At 38.5% G+C, this 20,693-nt stretch overlaps 2 protein-coding genes across 5 annotated transcripts; both read left to right on the top strand.

Moving 5' to 3' along the window:
- The first annotated feature begins 749 nt into the window (after positions 1-749).
- Positions 750-12,690, top strand: galnt6 (UDP-N-acetyl-alpha-D-galactosamine:polypeptide N-acetylgalactosaminyltransferase 6 (GalNAc-T6)). 3 transcript variants are annotated; one of them, XM_028452028.1, is made up of 11 exons: positions 750-955; positions 2,910-3,418; positions 6,737-6,909; positions 8,324-8,473; positions 9,199-9,433; positions 9,519-9,636; positions 10,003-10,203; positions 10,336-10,467; positions 10,544-10,645; positions 10,719-10,877; positions 12,130-12,690. In XM_028452028.1, exons 2-11 carry the CDS (start codon positions 2,937-2,939, stop codon positions 12,241-12,243), a joined length of 1,866 nt encoding a protein of 621 aa, XP_028307829.1. In that variant the 5' UTR covers positions 750-955; positions 2,910-2,936; the 3' UTR covers positions 12,244-12,690. The 3 variants fall into 3 exon arrangements, with proteins under 3 accessions (XP_028307829.1, XP_028307827.1, XP_028307830.1); XM_028452026.1 differs by having other exon boundaries at positions 751-914; XM_028452029.1 differs by lacking the exon at positions 750-955 and adding an exon at positions 2,137-2,810.
- A 586-nt stretch (positions 12,691-13,276) lies between these two features.
- On the top strand, positions 13,277-20,497 carry LOC114466527 (glucose-6-phosphate 1-dehydrogenase-like). 2 transcript variants are annotated; one of them, XM_028452031.1, is made up of 13 exons: positions 13,277-13,638; positions 13,932-14,109; positions 15,032-15,069; positions 15,165-15,273; positions 16,386-16,603; positions 16,681-16,842; positions 17,766-17,891; positions 17,970-18,063; positions 18,142-18,328; positions 18,399-18,634; positions 19,458-19,534; positions 19,940-20,032; positions 20,109-20,497. In XM_028452031.1, exons 2-13 carry the CDS (start codon positions 13,990-13,992, stop codon positions 20,197-20,199), a joined length of 1,551 nt encoding a protein of 516 aa, XP_028307832.1. In that variant the 5' UTR covers positions 13,277-13,638; positions 13,932-13,989; the 3' UTR covers positions 20,200-20,497. The 2 variants fall into 2 exon arrangements, with proteins under 2 accessions (XP_028307832.1, XP_028307833.1); XM_028452032.1 differs by having other exon boundaries at positions 13,277-14,109; positions 16,684-16,842.
- The last annotated feature ends 196 nt before the right edge of the window (positions 20,498-20,693 follow it).

Genomic DNA, 20,693 nt, shown 5'->3' with positions numbered 1-20,693 from the left:
CATTTAGATTTAAATTTCATATTTAACATTTAGATTTAACAGCTCCAAAACGTTCATCATGTCTTCTTACTACTGTAGACGTTGGATGTGACAGCTCTGCTGGGCGTGCAGGGTGTCAAGATCTGCCGGCTGACACATCACATGCTGCCAGTGAGACGCTTCTGATGAGGTCGAGAGACATCGCTGACACTGGCAAGCAAAAAAAGTAAAGATCAACATCTACTCTTACACTGAAAAAAGAACCAAAAGACATCTATTTAGATTTAACATTTAGATGTAAATATAACATTTACATTACATTTTACATTTAGATTTAGAAGTAATGTTTAGATTTAAAAGTAACATTTAGATTTAAAAGTAACATTTAGATTTAAAAGTAACATTTAGATTTAGATTCAAGATTTTGATTTAGCCGTAATAATTTGATTTAAAATTTTAAATTTACATTTACATTTAACATTTAGATTTAGATTTAACACTTAGATTTGACATTGACATTATATTTTTGTGAGAGAAAAAAATGACAAAATTAACATACGTTTGGTAAACGTGGTTTGTTGCTAAATGTGGTAAAAAAAAAAATAAATAAATAAATAAATTAAAAGTTGCTGTTCATGGGAGTCAGAAACTTCATGTCTTACTTCCTGTCGACGTCAGGTGAGCAGCCCCGGGGACGCGACGGAGACACGTGAGGCTGAAGTACACGCGCTGCCAGCAGGGGACTCACTTTAACTAATTACTCACTTTAACCAATGTCACCTGTCTGTCAGGCTGGGCGCAGCACCAGGGACTCCGGTTCGACAGGTCGTAGGATCCGGGACGGTGTTCCTTCATACATACCTCTGCTTCATCCGCAGCCATCAGTAAAACATCAGCCGGCTGGCAGCAGGTGTGTCACTGAGAAACGCTCTGAGGTGAGTGTGTTGGCTGGAAACAGGAGATGTCTGTTTAATAGGTGACCATTCTTTGTCGTATGTGTTTGTTTAACAATTTTTGTATGTTTTGCCTGTGCTTGGAGTCTTAAATGTACTGAAATAGAACTTCCTATAGTCCGAATGCCAACAGTCAGTGAGCCAACGCTTCCTCTTTCATTCAGACGTGTTCTCTACTGTAGGTCAGACTGTCTAAGATTCAAACTCAAAGGCTCACAATTTAAAAACATGTGATTTATCTTATATTTCTTTGTAGGACTAGTATTTATAGTGGTTAAGGCATTAGGGTCATTTGACCTGCTGAACTCAAAAGCTTGAACCCTAATATATATCTATTTAATCAGGGATGAAATAGTAATAATAATTTAAAAAATCCCCTAAAGTGTTAGTCTTTTGAAAACTGAAGATTCAACAGACGACTTGGGCAATAATCTGTGAATTTGGTGTCAAAGTTCATTCTTGTTTCCTCCTTTGGTTTTCACCCCAAATTCTGATCAGTTAGGTAAAGGTGGGGCCATTCCTTTCTGATTGATTCATCGATAGTCAATTATTTAAATGGTAAGTTACACAAAATACTGTAGAAGGAATTAGGGCTGGGCAATATATTGAGATTCAAGATATATCGAGTTTTCTATTTTGGCGATATAGAAACGTGCAATATCGCCCATATTGAGAGATATTTATTAGAGATCATTTTGTATTCAAATATTCATTTTAGGAGTCGCTGCTTTCACTATTTATCAAGACAGCATGAAAAACACAGTTTAGATGGTTTTCTGAGTGCATCCTAACCCCGACCTTCTCCTAAACAAGCCACACTACGAAACTCACTCACACGTGCATTTTGCGTCAGGAAATTTACACCGGAATTGTTTTTCTGGTCTGATTTTATTTGAATTAAAAATATTGGGATTTATATTGTATATTGCCATTTTTGAGAAAAAATATCGATATGAGTTTTGGTCCTTATTGCCCAACTCTAGAAGGAATGTTAGCAGATATTTTAAAAGTGCTATAGTTGAGCTGCTGATTTAGTTTAATCACTACAAAAAATGTGTGTAACATATTTTTGAGATCATCTCTTTGATTAGTGTTTATTTTGTTACAAGCAAAAATGCTGCTTCCTGTGCACTTTACAATGCATTGTAAACGTAACAGTTTTACATGTATCTTATTCTTGTTTAATGAAAGGTAAGGGATAAATGTCTCGTGTGTTTGAATGCAAATACTTTTTAAAATCTGTTCTAGTTGCAACAGTTTATGATACATTAATACTGATTTATTATTGAATCACAGTCCCCATAATCGTGATATGAGATAAGGACTTCCAGCCTTACAGTTGGCTGCGGATATTTAAACGTGAATTTAACGGGTGTGGCGTTAAACACACGGATGTTTCACACTGAACTTGAGATCCTGTTTCCCTGTATACGCCTCCTCCCAGTGTGTAGCTAATAGTTGGATAATTTCAGGTTGCCGCTGTGCATCACTCTGCTTGCTCCTGTAAAGGACAGCTCATCATAATGTGATCATGTAGCTGCGCCATCGAGACGTTGCACGTCACTCATTAACCGCCACGTAAAAGAGCCACATTGTCACGGTTCACATGCTGTCTCGTGGTTCCTGGGGAAGCGTGGCCGGAGCTCAGGCCAAAGCAGGTGTTTACAAAGGGGTGTGGTTTGTTTGTTCGCACTCTCCTCCTCCTCCCCCCTACTCTTTCCTCTTTCCACACACCCAGTGGGACCATTTCCCAAAGTGACCCAGAGGGAGGGAGGGAGGGAGTCAGGTTGGCTGGTTAACCAGCTGCTATGATACCTGGCAATGGCACACAAACCGGTTTAGGAATTTGAAAAATCGCTGTGTGAGCAGTAGAAAAAGGTCAGTAAATGTTTAGCAGGGAAAGGTAAATTATAGAATAGTCACTTTTATGGCCAGGAAAACCTTTTTTTGTAAATTTCACTGCTTTCTCATTCACAGCCCTGAGCACGGCAGCACTTCTGAAGCATGCGTTTCTTCCTGCGCCGCCGAATGTCCCCCCTGAAACTTGCACTACTGGGGGGAACTCTCTTCATGGTGGTGCTAGTGGTTCTTCAGAAAGATGTCAGCTCTTCCCCTGCTGTGGACCCCTGGTTTCAGGAGCTGGCTCAGAGGAAGGACAGGATGATAGGCATGGTGCGGGAGGCCGTCAACAACATTGGCTTCCAGATTAGAGCGCCGCAGCCCCAGCCCATACAGGTGCAGCCCACCCTTGATGTCAGCTGCCTTCCTGGATTTTATTCTCAGGCTGAGCTCAAACCTCACATTGAAAGACCACCCGAGGACCCCAGCAGCCCAGGGGCCGCAGCCCAAGGATACAAAAAAGACCACATGAGCCCAGAGGAGGAGAAGGAAAAGGAGGAGGGCATGACTCGGCATTGCTTTAACCAGTTTGCTAGTGATCGGATCTCGCTCAGTCGCAGTCTTGGAGAGGACACAAGGCCTGTGGAGTAAGAGTGTGTTCTCATTCCTTTTTCTGGTCCTGTTCAAGAGTCAGACTAACTAATAGGGCTGGGAGACATATCAAGTTTTCTATTTTATCGAAATTGAAAATTACAATATTGATATTTATATAACAGGTGACAGGTTGACTCATTCTCTACACCCATGTATTTATTAGCAAAAAAAAACTTAGAGAAACCTAAAGCTTTACTGATTCTCTTTGTTTTCTAATTAAATGGATTTTAACTTTTTTAATTTGGGTTTTTATAGTAATCATTATGCAGTTAAAGGTTTTTTTAAAAATCTGATTAAGTATATTTTCTAATTCCTTAAAACGTAACCAAACCCCAGAATTTGGTTGACGAGCCACTGGAGGAATTTTTTTTTCTTAATTACAGGCGGGGCTCCTGGAGAAGTTAAGACACACCCAGTCTACAGGTATATTGTAAAATCTCCAAAGAACAGTCCATGCTAACTATACTCATTATTCAGTTCTCTCACCACGGATTTGCAGAGTTCACAGGTGCGAGGTTTGATAGGAGGGGCGGGGCTAACGGTGATGTAAGAAGCCACAGAAACATCACAAACCACCATTCTCAGTCATTAGCACAATGTGATTGTAATAGCTCAGTTCCAACCCATAGGGGGCAGTCACTCTTGCATTTTTACAACAAAATGTGCCGAATTGCATTACTCGGACTAAAATGTCAAGATTTGGACTCGGATCAATCAACAATATCACTTCAAATACATTTGTTTTCCGCTGAAAGTTTTGTTACACTTCAAGGATTTTATTAACCTCCAAAATCTAAACTAATGGGTCCAGTTGTTGAAAACATTTAATCTGGATCAAAATTATCCCGATTTGGAAATCCCATTTTTTGCTACCCAGGATCGGTTAATCTCTTAATTTTATGCTGGTTTTTCAAAGCAACATTGGATTGGATCAACCTGATCCAGATACAGTTTTCAAGATTACCAAATCTGAATTACCAGTGCTCTAAATGGGACAACATATCACCATGTGGGCTACAGCTATGTAAAGAACAACAGGTAGAAGAGCCAACATGGGGTCATTGCGTTTCCTATTTTGAGACAAAACACAAAAATAACAAACATCCACTTCCATTCATAGTTTCTTTTATGACCCCTCATCTGAGCCACAACAAATACAAAACAAATATACATTGTGGATGTGTGAAAACATCTTAAATAAAAAGGCTAAATGTCCAATAGTTACAAAATAAATAATGTTCAGGGTTTTTCCTCATCTAAGGAGGAGAGACCAGTATTTTTAAGCCGTGCTTTTAGGAGGCAGATTAACTTTGGTTTGCTGCAGTTTGGTGATGGTCAGCATGATTTGTTCCTCAGCCAGGAGTATCTGCTTCTGATCTTTCAGTTTCTCGTTTTGAGAAGTAATTCATAGGTAGGCATCATCATTAATATTTAGCCTCTTCTCTGAGCTCCTGTGACTGCTGGCTCTACCAGTGATGGTCCAGGTCGTTCTTCAGAAATAGTGCTGAGATCCAGAATGAATGTTTCCTCTGCCGTCGTAGGCTCACCATCCCCTATAACACCTTGAATCCCGTGCAGAGCTTTAGAGTTCTCACCTCCAGTAATGTCCAGAACCGTGTATTCATAGATGTGAGAGCTCCAAACCAACTGACCACATGGCAGAATATTAGGAGACGGTGCCTATCCTCTCCTACCATGGCTGCACATGCACGCTTCAACACTGCTTATTGCAAAACAAGACGTGCAATTGAGCGTTCAAATGGAGTTCTGAAGAGACGCTTTGCATGCCTTAACTACTTGTGAGTGGAACCACAGGGAGCATGCAACATAATACTTGCGTGTATTGTCCTGCGTAACATCACTACCAGGTATAAAGTCCCTCTTTGTGATGGTGTGTATGATGCACATGAGCCTGTTGAAAAACCAGACCAACCTCTGGCGTTCTGCCAGAATGAGGGACGGGCTGGACGTGTAGTCAGGAATGCAATTGTTTTGACAGTTTCATCTCTGATCGTTTCTTTGAAATGAATATACAGTGATGACAAACATTTAATATATTTTTGTATGTTATTGAAATCTGTTTGGGGGGATTGTTTGACAGTTTTATTGTTTTCACAAGATCATTTTTCTTTTATTTTGACCTTTACTGTATTGGAAGGCTTATTTGGTAGCCTATGTCTACATTATTTTATCACTGTAATGGTTAAACAAGTCAAGTGCAAAATATAGATAAAAGTATGTACACTAAATGATACAAATGTGTTATTTGACCAATTTTAAGGTTTTACTACATTTTCTTCCTGAAATCCTAAACAGAATTATCCTGATCCCAATAATCAGGATAATCCTGTTTTTTTTGGATCAAAGTTATCCAAATTCTACTGAAACGTTTTGAACCCAAACTGAAGGTTTGATCCAGATTAAAACTAGGATTGGATTCTGTCATTTAATCCATGTTCAGAATCCTTATTTCCCTTCTAAACAACCCAGTTTCAAGATTTGATCCATTCCGATAACCAAAATCCAATCAGATTACCTTTGAACATCTGCCCCATGATGATCTCTTAGGATGAAAGTTTGTGTTTGGGCGTTTTGCAACATTTCTCTTGCATTGTTAGCTCTCAACGCTGTGTACAGACCTATGGAAAGCTTTGCTGTTTTGTAAAGTTCTTTATAAATAACGCTGAGTTGATATTTGACTTTATCGTTGGCTTGTAGAACAAACTCATTGTTAAGCTGAATTAAACAAAATGTGTATCACACAGACTTTGTATAAAAGTAACAATCTGTTGTAGGGCGAGGCAATATATCAAGACTCAAGATAGAAAAATTATAATCTTGCTGATATCGATATATATGGATTGTTTTTTTTTATTATATCGTATTTTGTATTAAATACTCGTTTTAGCTCAGATGATCACTGAGTGTCTCGTAACCCTGACCTTCATCTAAATAATTAACTCGACAAAACTCAGTCACACATGCTGTCCCTTATAGGAGAAAAAGCAAAAAGTGTAGTTTTGTTGTTAATTTGTGTATTTTTTGCTGTCATTTTGTGCATTTACTTTTGGGGCTGCTAGTTGCCCATGTTTGTGATACACACAAGTTTGTTTTTTGTTTTTTACCAATCTTAAAGCACCGCGATGTTGTTTTTTTAGCCTGCGTGGCAGTAAATTTAACCTAGAATTGTTTTTCAAAATATGAATTTGGTCCATATTCTCCAGCCCTAGTTTGTTGTAATGTTCAATGTTATCAGACATGCCTCTCGTTCACACCTCTCTCTCTCTTTGTATTTCACTCGCCCATCTCAGGTGTGTAGAGAGAAAGTTTCGCCGCTGCCCTCCTCTGCCTACGACGAGCGTTATCATAGTTTTCCACAATGAGGCGTGGTCTACACTCCTCAGGACCGTCTTCAGTGTCCTGCACACGTCTCCTGCGATCCTGCTCAAAGAGATCATCCTGGTTGATGATGCCAGCAGTGCAGGTGCGACAAACGTTCACACTTAACACATCATGGCTCAGAAAAAGATATGTTTAATTATTTTTTATTCCTGCTATTATCTAGATACAATGGGTAGTTGTAGAACTGATGGGAACTAACATTCTGCTCATTGAAACCACCAAGTAAAAGTGCAAAGTGTGTAATTTATTTAACGGATGAGCTGAAATAGAAATTCCTTATTTTTCCAAATGACTAATGTTGGATGCCTGGAGCTGTAAAAGGGGTGTGGTTACCTCTAAGTTTGGATACAACGTTTGTGTATACTATTAATAAACCTAAATCTGAAAGCCGGCCTCTTAATTCTAGATCGTTTGCAGCTCACACTGCATAGTTTCGTTTTGGCAGTAAAACAAACAATGCAGTTGTTTAGGGTGATCTATGTTATGTCACTGATTAATTCAACTGACCTTGAGAGTTGTATGAGCCGAATACCACTCACTGTGTCAACTTTGATGAGATAACAGGTGTTGGCATGAGACTTTGAACAGTTTACACACATTTGCATGAATGCAAACAGGTGAGGCTTTACAAATAACCCATCTAAGGGGTTTGGTTAGAAACTAAGTAACTGCACCTCATTGACAAGTTCAATAATGCAATGGATCGTGATCATGCAACGTCGTCATAGTCTCTATGGTCTGTTACTTACAATTGTTACTTACAAAATAAATTAAACTTCAATAATTCTAATAATGATAAAAGTTCATATTTAGTTTTAAACTCGCCACATCTCTCAGGCTCTGATTATATGGAGAACTTGTGTGCAGCTGAATAAATGTTATACAATATATTACAGTGAGTCACAAACACTATTATCACAAGTTGCATCATTTCAGACAGAAATTCTTCAAAAAAAAAATTCAGAAACTAGATTTATAAGACAACAATATTTGCTGTTTTTTTTATGCTTCTGCACATTGCTGTAGGAATGATGCTTGTTCCTGTATTTATGCTGCCATTGCTGTACAAAAATGTCTCCGACGTTAAAAAAAGATGCCCTTGATCAAAGTTTTCTCTATGTATACGTAAAAGGTCATTTGATAATTAATTACTGTTGCTAAGAATCTTTTAAAGTTTCGAGTAGCGGCACAGTGTTTGGAAACCGTTATCTTTGAATGCCACTTGTCTTTGTAAAGGGTTTCTGAGAGGAAGTATGACCCAGTTTGAGGAAGTTTCACTTTACTCATCTCTCCTCTTTACCTTTCATGGCTATAAACGTAATGAATGATTGGGAGTTTTTTGAAGGCTTCTTATTGAGTTTCCAAATGAGTCAGTCTGTAAGATTCAGGACGACAAGAGCATGCTACATACACTTTAGATCAGAAAGCGTTTTGTATTAGGGGTGAATCTGACAGGTTGGTGTTTTTTTTTTTTTTTTTTTCTTCTTTCTTCACAGAACACTTGGGCCAAAGACTGGAGGAGTTTGTGAAGCAGCTGAAAGTGGTCTCCGTATTGAGGCAGAAGGAGAGGAAGGGCCTGATTACAGCCCGGATGCTGGGGGCCAGTATGGCTCAGGGTGAAGTGCTCACCTTCCTTGATGCTCACTGTGAGAATAACAACGCACAATGACACATGCACACCTAATGATTGTGTTGCTGTAATTATATGCAAATTGATTGTGGGATTACCAGTTTTTCTTTTTCAATGAATGTAGATGTGATACAAGTGTACAATGGGGCAATCGCTTGTTTCACTGTTAACTTTCTTAGTTAACCATCTGACAGAAAGGAATGATAAAGGTTTATTATAGTTTTAGGTTAATTAAGTGTTTACAAATTAATTCAGATCTAAATGAAGGTATTCAGGGAAATGCATATTTTACCCTTAAAGCAAAACAACTTGGTAAGTGCAGACAGAGGTCAAACTTTTATTCTTGTCCATTCTTTTTTTTTTCCCCACATCCTTCAGTTCCTGTTTTTTAGATTTCCAATGGGAATAAGGTCAGGAGATAAACAGCGAAGCTTCAGGATATTTTCCCAGTAATTTTTCTCTTGATGTTGTGATAGTCAGTCGACCCCTCCTTCTTTACACAAACCACGTTGAGTTTATGAAAAGGCACTAATTTTTGTCTCATCACATGAATCTTCCCAATGGTTTCTTGGCATTTACTTGGTTTTTTAGTTCTGGTATTTTTGCTTTGTTACCATTATTATTAGAACTCCATGAAGCCGAATCCTTGCCCATAGCACGTCTAATGCTCAATGCTACAAAAGCTAACTGTCATTAGTTGTTTTGTTAAATGCTCAGTTGTTTTCCGGCTTCCTTTGGCAGGTGAGTGTTTCCACGGTTGGCTGGAGCCTCTGTTGACTCGCATTGTCGAGGAACCCACTGCTGTGGTCAGTCCAGAAATCAGCAGCATCGACTTGAATAGCTTTCAGTTCTATAAGCCCGTGGCCACAAACCGTGCGTACAACCGAGGTAACTTTGACTGGAGCTTAACCTTCGGCTGGGAGGCCATCCCTGAGGATGCAAAGAAGCTACGAAAGGATGAAACCTACCCTGTGAAGTAAGACGAATCACGCTGCCCTCACTAATCACATTTAAAACTGCTCAGGTTTCTGCAGCTTATGTGTCCTGTGTGGAAATTTTAGAACACCAACTTTTGCCGGTGGCCTTTTCTCCATCTCAAAGAAGTACTTTGAACACATCGGAACATACGATGACAAGATGGAGATCTGGGGTGGAGAAAATGTGGAGATGTCGTTCAGGGTCAGTCATAATGCACACTGTCACATTGCATTATTAACTATCAATAGCTGGGTTTTCATTGCAAGTACAAGTACCGCGCCATGAACATTCAAACGTTCCCCTCCTGTCTGCAAGTGTTGGGTGACACAAAAACGTGTAGTTTGTATCTTTCCTTCTGAATAATTGAGATTTAAATTAGTTTCACTGCATATAGAATCACAGTGAATCAGACAAAGATGTACAGCTTATTTGCTCTTGTTATTTTGAGCGTGTCTCTAACACTGATTCAAATAAATTTGTGTAAAAAGTTAGCTTTTTAACCAATGCAGATTATACACATTTATTACAAATATGAAGAAAATGTCTCACTGGGTCTGTCATCCTCAGGTGTGGCAGTGTGGAGGCCAGTTGGAAATCATCCCCTGTTCGGTGGTGGGCCATGTCTTCCGTACAAAAAGCCCCCACACCTTCCCTAAAGGCACAGAGGTCATCACTCGCAACCAAGTCCGCCTGGCGGAGGTCTGGATGGATGATTACAAAAAGATCTTCTACCGCCGCAACAAGAACGCTGCTGTGATGGCCAGTGAGGTCCGTTTATAAAAAGTGAAAACAGCACGGTTGTGTGTAATGTCCGTTTAATCCATTGTAATCATTTTTGAAACGATGATACTACATTGCTATCTAAATAGACTTTTTATTAATTAATCATCACTGTTTTAGAATAAGTTTGGAGACATCTCTGATCGTCTGAATTTAAGAGAGCGGCTTCATTGCAAAAACTTCACCTGGTACCTAAACACAATATATCCTGAGGTCTTCATTCCAGATCTTTCTCCTGAAAAATATGGAGCAGTAAGTAGAGTCTTTGAGCTATAAACACTGTGTTTCTGTCTTCATATCACAATATATTTTCTTGTTCTTTCACCAGTTAAAAAACTCTGGATCTAATACCTGCCTGGATGCGGGTGAGAACAATCAGGGAGGAAAAGCTGTGATCATGTACCAGTGTCACAACATGGGTGGCAACCAGGTACTAAATACATTCAAGGTGTTTTTAATTTGAAATATTTGTGCTCTTATTGATGGAAGTTTGTGTCCTGCAGTACTTTGAGTATACGTCCCATAAAGAGCTTCGTCACAACATTGGGAAGCAGCTGTGTCTTACTGCCGCACCCTTACCTGAACCCATGAAGATTGAGCTGTGTCAGCTGAAGGGAAAGGGAACCAGTCTGTCACCCGATCAGGAGTGGATTTTTACAGAGGTGAGACTCACTGGCAGCATGGAATCTGTTCACATTTGACCTTTGGCCTTTTTATTAATACCATAAGTAGAGTCTGATTTTTAGGGTGTGGGTCGACCCATGTCTTCAGGTACAATCGGTCAGATCCTCTAACTTGGGTCACCAACATGGGGCCCGTGAGCACCTGGTAGCCCGCATGGACCATGTGAGGTGTCCTCAGGCCTTTTCTAACATCAGCACTAGTCACTGATGAGCTGTGTCTAAAATCTGATTAATTTGCCAGGCTTCAAACTCACAAAGATAAATACAGATGTACCGGTAGTCAACGCTTAGAGTTAAATACTGCTGCACCTAGCAAGTTTTAGTGTTGAAATAATCTTCTTTAAATATTTATTTTTACTGAAACATTGTGACAAATGTGGTCAAGTGTCACAGATAGATTCTGTTAAAAGTGCTGCAGATTTGGTTGTTAAAAAAACTGTGTATTTTTGTTAAATATTATAAAATTGTTGAATTGTACAAACATGTTACATGGATTAGGTAAAAGTTATTTAGTGGCTAGTAAAATAGGAACGTGAGGATTTTTCATGAAATGTAATGAAAATGAAACAATTGCATAAATTAAGAAAAGTAAAGTGTTGAATGTTGAAACATTTCCTTGCTTTGTTAGTTACTGCTAGTCTTCCTCATTTGACATACCCTCTAATTCAAGTAAAATGGTGACATTTTAGTATGTACTGTAAGTAGTGTATATCAAACTATTAGCCCTTCAGATTTTTCATAACCATTGAAGTAGCTTAAATTTCCAGATGTTAGTGAGCCCTGCTCTAACTCCTCCAACTGGTGGAATTATTATTTTTACTACATGACTTTTAATGGTAACCCTCAAAGATCTTTGAAGAAATTGAATATGAAAAGTCAAGTACAATTTAGTACCGAACATGAATGTTATCACTCAAGGTTTACTGGTCGACTTTCTCAAGATGCTGATTTGATGATGCTGTTGATTAAGGATTAATATTTCAACAGCACACTAGTAGGCTAGACTAGGACGAACCTGCCTCATCACTAACCCCAGCTCACGTTTCCACCAGTGGAGGAACAATCCTGCACTTGGTGAATTAGAAGATCTGGCAGCACCCAATCTAGTTCTGTCAGCTCTGCTTACAGAAACATGTGAGCTTAGCTAATTAGCTCCCATGGATTTGTCTCTTAATTATATTGATAAATACAAACACCATTTGTGCGATTTCTCCCTCTTGTTGCTATGCAGGAACATCTTCTGAAGAACCCCGGCAGTGGCCAGTGTCTACAGCTGCAAGGAGACAGGATTCAGATGAACATTTGTAATGCAGCTGATCACTACCAGCACTGGACATTTAGCTGATTTACCAGTCTGTCCAGTATGACTCCTGGAACTTTGCAACCCCATTCTATGAATCTGCAGAGAAAAGCCAAACCAGCCTGAATCCTGTTGGACGTGCTCTGGAGCTGGAGATTGACATCAATGCTGAACATTCAGTTCAAACTGGAGACGTTTCTACTGTAAAGACCTTTGGGATGGTCTAAAAACATTTTTAAAATATATTTATAAACTTTACTGGAAAATAATATCACGTGCAGTTTGGAGATCTTTGAAAGAAATGGCCTCCAGACATTATGAACTGGAGATGACTGGGACTGCACAACCAGTGGTCATCCTCCAATGGATTAACGCTCCTCTTTGACCTTTGTGAATGTTTAAATCTGACTACATGCACAGTTCTTACTGCAAAACGTTTTGACTTTTTAATGAAAGTGCTTGTCAAATAAATTGGTTTACATTAGTTTTAAATGAGCAGCTTTTTTGTTTAGTTTTATCCATAGGTGGTTAACAAGAGTTAACGTTATAGATTCATTTAGGGACACATTGTAGTTCTATGAACACATTTAATGCCATTATGTTTTACTTGAAAATGGCCTTTATAATTTAGTTCAGAAGTTTAAAGTGATGACATGAGTTATTCTGTCACAATGGGCTTCATGTGGCTTTTAACAGTAGTTTGTTCAAATCGTCCACCTGTGAAAGCAGTGGTGATATGGAAGTATTACTCTGCTTTACATTTAATTTTACACCTACAAATAGTTTACTACTTGAACTAAAGTATTCATTACATCCCCATGATGCTTACATAGGGATAGTAGCAAAACTTTACCTTCCGTGAACTCGTATTCAGCAACCTACCCAGACAAAGTTTAAAAACAAACTTTACTAATCAACTTCAGTTCTTTCTTTACTCTGTAAAGTGTTTGGTTTGCGTTAGTTTCTCCCAGCTCATATAGAGAGCATTGTTTTGTAAACCCTGCAGGCAGGTGGCCTGTCTGTCACAGGGTTCACACGCAAATATCTATCATTCCTGGGCTGTTTGTGGCAATTTAATTTAATTTTGGTAAATGAAAAGTTATGTAATAATTACACACCACTTAATGACAATTTAATTTAAATACTTAAATAATGGTTTTCTAAAATTGCTGTACACTTGTACAAAGATTTAAGATTTTCTTCCCATATCTTTTTTAAAACGCATGAATGGAAAGAAAAAAAAAAAAACCTCATGTCACAAAAAAATATGTGGCACAGCCTGTTTCTGTACGTGTAACCCACATACTATGACTAATTGTCACAGTTAGTGTGACGTGGAGGCTGTAGCAATTATTAACAATCTACAAAGGCTTCATGAGTTAGACGACACTATGCCAGAGGTCAGGTAAAGACTGAAATAGCGACAAGGAGTGGTTTGGGGTGAGGAAATGTTCTTATAACCTGTTGAGTCTCATGTGAATAGTCCTGAAATGTAGGTTAGAGTAAAACAGGATTTCCAGACTTGTTCTACAGGAATGTGAGAATTGGAAGTATTACATGAAACATTCACTTACAACACAGCACAAGGGAACCAGTATTGTCTTTAGCAATGAAATAAGTGCATTTTGTGTTTGAAAGAGTAGGTGGCAGCACAGAGCTGCATAAGGTGTTCTGCATTGCAATGATGACAATTGAAGTTTGCCCCTGCAGTGTGTGTTTGTGTGTGTGTTTAGCAGCCAGCAGGAACTGAGTGGGCTCAGTTGGGACAGACTAGAGGGAAAAGGCCACACCATGAGCAGCTCTCTGCCTCTGACACGCTCGGAAGTCTTTGGACAGCTCAGGAAGGAGCTCTATGGAGAAAACCAGTCCAGACAATCCAACACACACACATTCATCATCCTGGGAGCATCAGTGAGTAAACTAGGCAAAAAACTCTTCTTTTTCCAAAAGCAGCCTTAAAAAAAGGTTTTTTTTTTAATTTTTGTGGTCACACTTGGTTTCTTGGACACTCCTAAAAACTTCATGCAGATGTTTGAAGTGGAACAGGCGATGAAGCCTCGGGAAGGTTTCAGTGGTTGATCAGACTGAGGAAGAACACATGCTGACTAAAGTGCTACATCTACTCGTCTTCTCTAAGCCACATATTTCAGGGACTTTCAAACAATGAGTAAAACGGTTCCAGCGAGATTCATTTTGTCCTTTTCTTGAAGAGTATGTTAAGTTGAGGTTCAACTGCCAGTCTTCGTCAGAGGAGTTCTGTTGATCGCCTTTGATGGTTCCTTTGAAGTTTCACTTGACTTCCATTTAATAGTTCCAGTTCGAAATCCAGCAAATTAAAATCCATGTCGGGAGATTAAAAAAATTCTTGAAAAACCTTGTCTGAATAAACAAAACCTCAACTTAATATACTATTCAAAAAGAAGACCAAATGAATTTTGCTGGAACTATTACATGGAAGTCAAGTGAAACTTCAAAGCAACCATCAAAGGCGATAAGCAGTACTCGAAACATGTCAGGAGAAAAAAACTTCCTGAAAAATCTTGTCTGAATAAACAAAATTTCAACTTAAATGACTAAAACGTGTTGTTCATATACAACTAGGATCAATTGAATTTGGTTTCCATGCTCATTTTCTTCATGTTTATCTGTAAAATATACAACTTACCATGCTTTACATTTAATTGCATTCCACCAGATTAGTATTACTCAACAGATGCGTCATGCCCCCTAACAACAGGGCCTCTATTCAAAGTTTACATACACTTTGATCCTTGATTGATTCTTCACAGTGACTCATTGATCATCTCCTTTTTTTTTTGTGATATCTCCTCAGGGAGATCTCGCCAGAACAAAGATCTACCCAACACTGTGGTGAGGAAGGAGCTGAGACTCCCTCTGAAATTTAAAAGTTTGATCCTTGCTGAAGTTTTGCTTTTATTCACTGCTTTTGACTGTTTCTTGTTTAGGTGGCTATTCAGGGATGGCCTGCTACCAGGAAACACACACTTTGTGGGGTTTGCCCGCTCAAAGCTAACTGTGGAAGACATCAAATCCTCATGTCAGCCTTACATGAAGGTGAACAGGAATCTGCTGAAAAGAGTCGTAATCTTGAACATAGCTGTAAAGTTTTACATCGCTACTATTCAAGACTAATATTAGCAGTACTTTCGGCCCTTGTGTATAGTTTTAAAGCATTCAAGCTTATGTTACTACATCTTGCACTTGCAAATCTTCATTTCAGTCATTCAGATGTGGTTTTGCAAGTCTTTCTTTATCTTGAATCTTAGCCAGAACTCGTTACGCCTTGAGCTCACATAACAGACACTATTGTTTCCTATTGTTATTAATGGACACTTAGTTGACATTAAGCAGGGGTTGGAACTGCTCCTGCAGTGAGTGTATATGAGGCTGATCCCTTCGTCATCTCTTCCTCCTTCTCCAATATGTTTATTTTCAAACTCCGAGTTCCAAAGCCAGCCTTTTTAGACCTTCTTGTGTCACCTTTTGATACAAATAAGTCTCACTTGTTTTACATTTAAAAGATGCTTTGATTTAAAATGTCTGTCATTATTCAAGCCTTAATGTGACGTGTATGTAAATGTAAATAGTCATGGAATTTATCATTTATTATAGAAACCAATATCTTATCAAACAGCAGAGGTGGGCCTGGAAAGGTTGTTTTATCACTTATATACGTTATTTGTTTCTTTGACTGAACATGATTGACAAACTTTTATCCAAAGATGGACCTTGAGTCATGGAAGACTCAATTAAATTTTGGAGGGGAAAAAATTAAAAATCCCTACCTATATCATAGATAAAATTTAAAAAAAATTTCATATTTCTTTTCGTAATTGACTGATCTTTATTAAATTTGACTCAGCCATGTTGGGGTGATTTCTCAATTGATTCTGATTGCACATTTCAGCGTGATTTCTTCGAAAAAAAGGGGTGTCCGTACATTTGGATATACTATATCGTTATTACCTTTAAAGTGTGAATAATCATGGTACCAGGATCACTGATTCAAATAACTGCCAGTATATGGCAAAGAGGATAGTTGGGGCTCTTGTTTTATTTAAACTGTAGAAATCTTTACAATGTTGCACTTCTAAACTTTCCAGGGCAATAATTTGCTTTTCAAATGCGTATTAAGAGATATTTTTGCATTTGTTTTTTTCCATCAGGTCACTGATGATGACGGTGAGTGTCTATCCACATTTTTCCGTATGAACTCCTACCTAAGTGGCAGCTACGATGATGACGACTCCTTCGACCGACTCAACAGCCATCTGTTGTCTCTGCCGGGAGGCCCCGATTCCAACAGGCTCTTCTACCTGGCTCTGCCTCCGAGTGTCTACCAGCATGTCAGCACAAACATCAGGAACCACTGCATGAGCTCTAGGTTTGTCTCCTGGGGGTGAAAAAGCAGAACTTTACAAGCTGCTGGATTTTTTTTTCTGATGAGTTGTGTTGCTATAGCAGAGGATGGAACAGGATCATCGTAGAGAAACCCTTTGGTCGTGATCTCCAGAGCTCACAGGAGCTTTCAGCACATCTTTCCTACCTCTTCACAGAGGACCAGCTCTACCGCATAGACCACTACCTGGGAAAGGAGATGGTCCAGAACCTCATGGTGCTCCGGTAACATCATTTTATAATGCTTTACCAAAAAGCATTGTCTGTTGATTTAGATCAGTGTTTCTCAAATGGAGGTACGCGATGGCACTACATGGGGTACTTGAGAGAGAGAGAGAGAGAGAAAATTCATGGGGGGAAAATTAATGAATGAAAGCATTTAAAAATGTTTATTTTTAGTTAAAAATTATAATCGTACTAAATATTACCAGCAACTCACAAAACGACGACAAATACACACAGAATAACAGAAAAATATGCTGAATAATAAGAACATATAAACAACAACAAATTACACAAAATGACACATATAACACACGCACTAAGAGAGAGAAAAAAAAAAAAAAAAACTTTTATTATTAGCAACAACACACAAAATGACAACAAAGACACACACAAGATCCCTACAAAACAAAAATAACAGAGAAACTTACAAAACATCATAAGAAACATCCAACAACACAAAAAACACACACACACACACAGACAATAATAAATAAATAATACAAATAAGAACAGATGAACAAAATACACAATTTTTACAACAAAAAAATCCAAAATTAAAGAAATTATTAGAACAAACTGAAAATACAAGAGTCAGTCTTGGTCCCACATCAGGAGAGACCGTAAATGATAAAAACTATAGAAATAAAGCTATTCAAGAGACACTAAATACTGTTTCATTCCACTTATTTGCAAAATGAGATTGTTTAAAATGTGTGTTATCACTCGTTCATTCCATCATTATGCTCTATAGTTGTTTTATTACAGGATTCTGAGCAAAATGTGGTAATTGGACAAAGGGGGTACTTGCATTAAAAAGTAAGAGGGGGTACTCAAGCCAAAAAGGACTGAGAACCAGTACTTTAAATAAAACCAAGTGCTTAACCCTATTGTTTTGCTTTTTGGATTGTCTATCAATCAACCAGGTTTGGAAATCGCATTTTTGGGCCCATTTGGAACAGAGATAATGTGGCTTGTGTGGTTCTCACCTTTAAAGAGCCTTTTGGCACCCAGGGCCGTGGAGGATACTTTGATGATTTTGGTATCATTCGGTAAGAGAAAAAACTTGTGTAGAAATGGCGATTGGAATGACTTCAAATAATATCTGCAGAATTTTGTTTGCAATACAGAGACGTAATGCAGAACCACCTCCTCCAGATTCTCTGCTTGGTTGCGATGGACAAACCTGCCTCCACCAGTCCAGATGACGTGAGGGATGAAAAGGTATGAGCTCAGGCTGACCTATGGAATCTTTTCACTTTTCCTAATGATATTTCTTTGTTCTTTTATTTTCCTGTATAGGTCAAGGTGTTGAAATGCATATCTCCTGTTGCTGCGTCAGATGTGGTTCTTGGCCAATATGTGGGAAACCCCGAGGGGGATAAAGATTCCAAATTGGGCTATCGAGATGATCCTACTGTACAGAAAGGCTCTCTCACTCCAACCTTTGCCACTGCCGTCCTTTATGTTCATAATGAAAGATGGGATGGTAAGGCCGAGTTTTATGGTCTGGTTCAACACATTAACGGCAGCTATTCACAAGATGTTCCGTTCAACAGGAGTTCCCTTTGTTCTGCGCTGCGGAAAAGCTCTGAATGAGCGCAAAGCAGAAGTGCGTCTCCAGTTTACTGATGTACCAGGAGACATCTTTGGCAACATGTGTCAGAGGAATGAGTTGGTGGTGCGGGTGCAGCCAGATGAAGCCATTTACATAAAGATGATGACCAAGAGGCCGGGAGTTTACTTCAGCCCAGAAGAAACTGAGCTGGACCTCACCTATAAGAGCCGATATAAGGTACTTGTTTTTTTATAAAAATGTTTTACACAAATGACTAACCTGTTTCAATGAGTGGATTACTGTGCACGTAGAGCGACGCTCAATCCACTTAGATTCAAATCACTTGCAATTATGCAATATTCTCTCAAATTATGCCCAATTCTTTCTCAGCTATCCATTTTATAAACCACTAATCCCATTTAGGATCACACATGGTGTTGGTAGTTACTCCAGGTTACCAGTCCATACAAAGCACACATTTGATCCTAAATGTTCAGCTCTACGTCCCTGAACATAGATGTTTATGGACTGTAGGACAGAGGTAGGCAACTGTTGATTGTAGGCAATATGATTGTCTGATCAAGGGCCACATTACCAATCTGAGCATTAATACAGGGGAAACAAAGGATTTTGTGGTCAATTTGTGTTTTTATGTTGTTGGGGGTTTTTTTGTTATCATTTTGTCTGTTGTTAGTGTAATTTTGTGCGTGTTTTGTGTATTTTTCTCATTTTGTGTGTTTTTGTTGTTGTCTTGCATATTTTTGTTTGTTGTTCATCATTCATTTTGTGTATTTTGCTGTCATTTGGGGGTTTTTATGATGTTTTTTGTGTAATTTTAGGTATATTTTTTTGTTTTGTAAATTTCTGTCATTCTTAATATTTTTCTCATTTTGCGATTGTGTTGTCACATCCTTTTATCTTCACCGATCATATTGGGCTTTGATCCAAAGGTTATACCTGTCCTGTTCATGTGGCCAATTAAATCAAGTCCATTTACTGCTCAGCAGGCTGTAATCTGAATTAAACGTAACTAATCTTACATGTCGCTTTCTCTTTGTAGAATGTGAAGCTCCCTGATGCCTATGAGAGACTCATTCTGGACGTCTTCTGTGGAAACCAGATGCATTTTGTACGCAGGTGTGTTGTGTCCTATTGTGAACGTTACCACTGCTCATGAAAAAGTCTCATATTGATGCCCAGGCCTATTATTGTGAAACACAGTAAAATTTAAAATGGCTTTTTCTGTCAAAACAAGTCAAAAGCAAAATCAATACAAGACATTTTTTTGTTATCAATACTGTATAAAGTAAATAAAAGAGTTTGGTGTTCACACTGTGAAGCAGTGTAGTTTAACCTTTTATATACATCAATAGCTGTTGTGTTTAGCATTCAAATGTAGGTTTTTGCCATGAAAAAGACACAATGTTGCATTAGGTTTCAGGTACAACAGGTTATAATAAGAAACAGGAGTTATTATGATTTCTTTTTTTAAATCTGCTGCTGTAAAATATACCCTCAGTTGAGCTTTAGGTTTTCTTCTAGTGATGAGCTGCGTGAAGCCTGGAGGATCTTCACTCCTCTCCTCCATCAGATAGAGGAGGACGGGATCGAGCCCGTTCCTTACACATATGGAAGGTAAACCTCAGCCTGCAGAGAGATATAAGATGTGTATTATTTTTTACTAACTGTTGTTGTTGTTGCATGTTGGTAGCCGTGGCCCAAAAGAAGCAGATGAACTTGTGAAGAGCGTGGGATTCTGCTATGAGGGAACTTACAAGTGGGCGCAGCCCCACAACGCCTAACGTCATTCACGAGAACGTACACACATGGAAACCTGAAAGAGCTCTGGAAAATGATTACTGTTGCTATTTTTGCAGCTAGACGATTTTTACCTGCATGTACAGAATAAATCACCTTTTTTCATCTTTAATTAGGTGAGTAAATAGATCAGTGATTTTTGTAAATCTTAACCTCCTAAATAATCATATTTTCTTCAATGTGTTGCTCTCAGATTGCCTCTGTATGATAAAACCTTTTTATGATTTATGATAATCTGTGTTATGTGACATTTAAAATTAAAATAAAACACTTTTACAATAAGCAGTTTCTTATTTAGGAAACATGGTGGAGGTGTGGTTACATTAGGATGGATTGATTTGAGAAGGACTGTGCATTGCAAAAATAGACACAATTTGAAAACATATGCAGCAACTGGTAAGGCACAGTATCCTTCCCATTGCTGATTATCTAAACTAAACCTGTAACCATAAACCAATGAGTTTTTATAATAATAATA

This window comes from Gouania willdenowi, chromosome 7, assembly GCF_900634775.1.
Source record: "Gouania willdenowi chromosome 7, fGouWil2.1, whole genome shotgun sequence".
Taxonomy (NCBI): domain Eukaryota; kingdom Metazoa; phylum Chordata; class Actinopteri; order Blenniiformes; family Gobiesocidae; genus Gouania; species Gouania willdenowi.
The sequence above is the reverse complement of the archived record's forward strand: the minus strand, read 5'-3'. Positions and strand labels throughout refer to the sequence as shown.

What these genes read in the sequence shown, in the direction of transcription:
- galnt6 (XM_028452028.1), top strand. Translation starts at nt 2,937, where the DNA reads ATGCGTTTCTTCCTGCGCCGCCGAATGTCCCCCCTGAAACTTGCACTA. An exon ending in CTGCTGTGATGGCCAGTGAG is followed by an intron (nt 10,204 to 10,335) that starts GTCCGTTTATAA and finishes TCACTGTTTTAG; the next exon opens with AATAAGTTTGGAGACATCTC. An exon ending in CTCCTGAAAAATATGGAGCA is followed by an intron (nt 10,468 to 10,543) that starts GTAAGTAGAGTC and finishes TTCTTTCACCAG; the next exon opens with TTAAAAAACTCTGGATCTAA.
- LOC114466527 (XM_028452031.1), top strand. Translation starts at nt 13,990, where the DNA reads ATGAGCAGCTCTCTGCCTCTGACACGCTCGGAAGTCTTTGGACAGCTC. An exon ending in TCATAATGAAAGATGGGATG is followed by an intron (nt 18,329 to 18,398) that starts GTAAGGCCGAGT and finishes TCCGTTCAACAG; the next exon opens with GAGTTCCCTTTGTTCTGCGC. An exon ending in CAGATGCATTTTGTACGCAG is followed by an intron (nt 19,535 to 19,939) that starts GTGTGTTGTGTC and finishes GTTTTCTTCTAG; the next exon opens with TGATGAGCTGCGTGAAGCCT.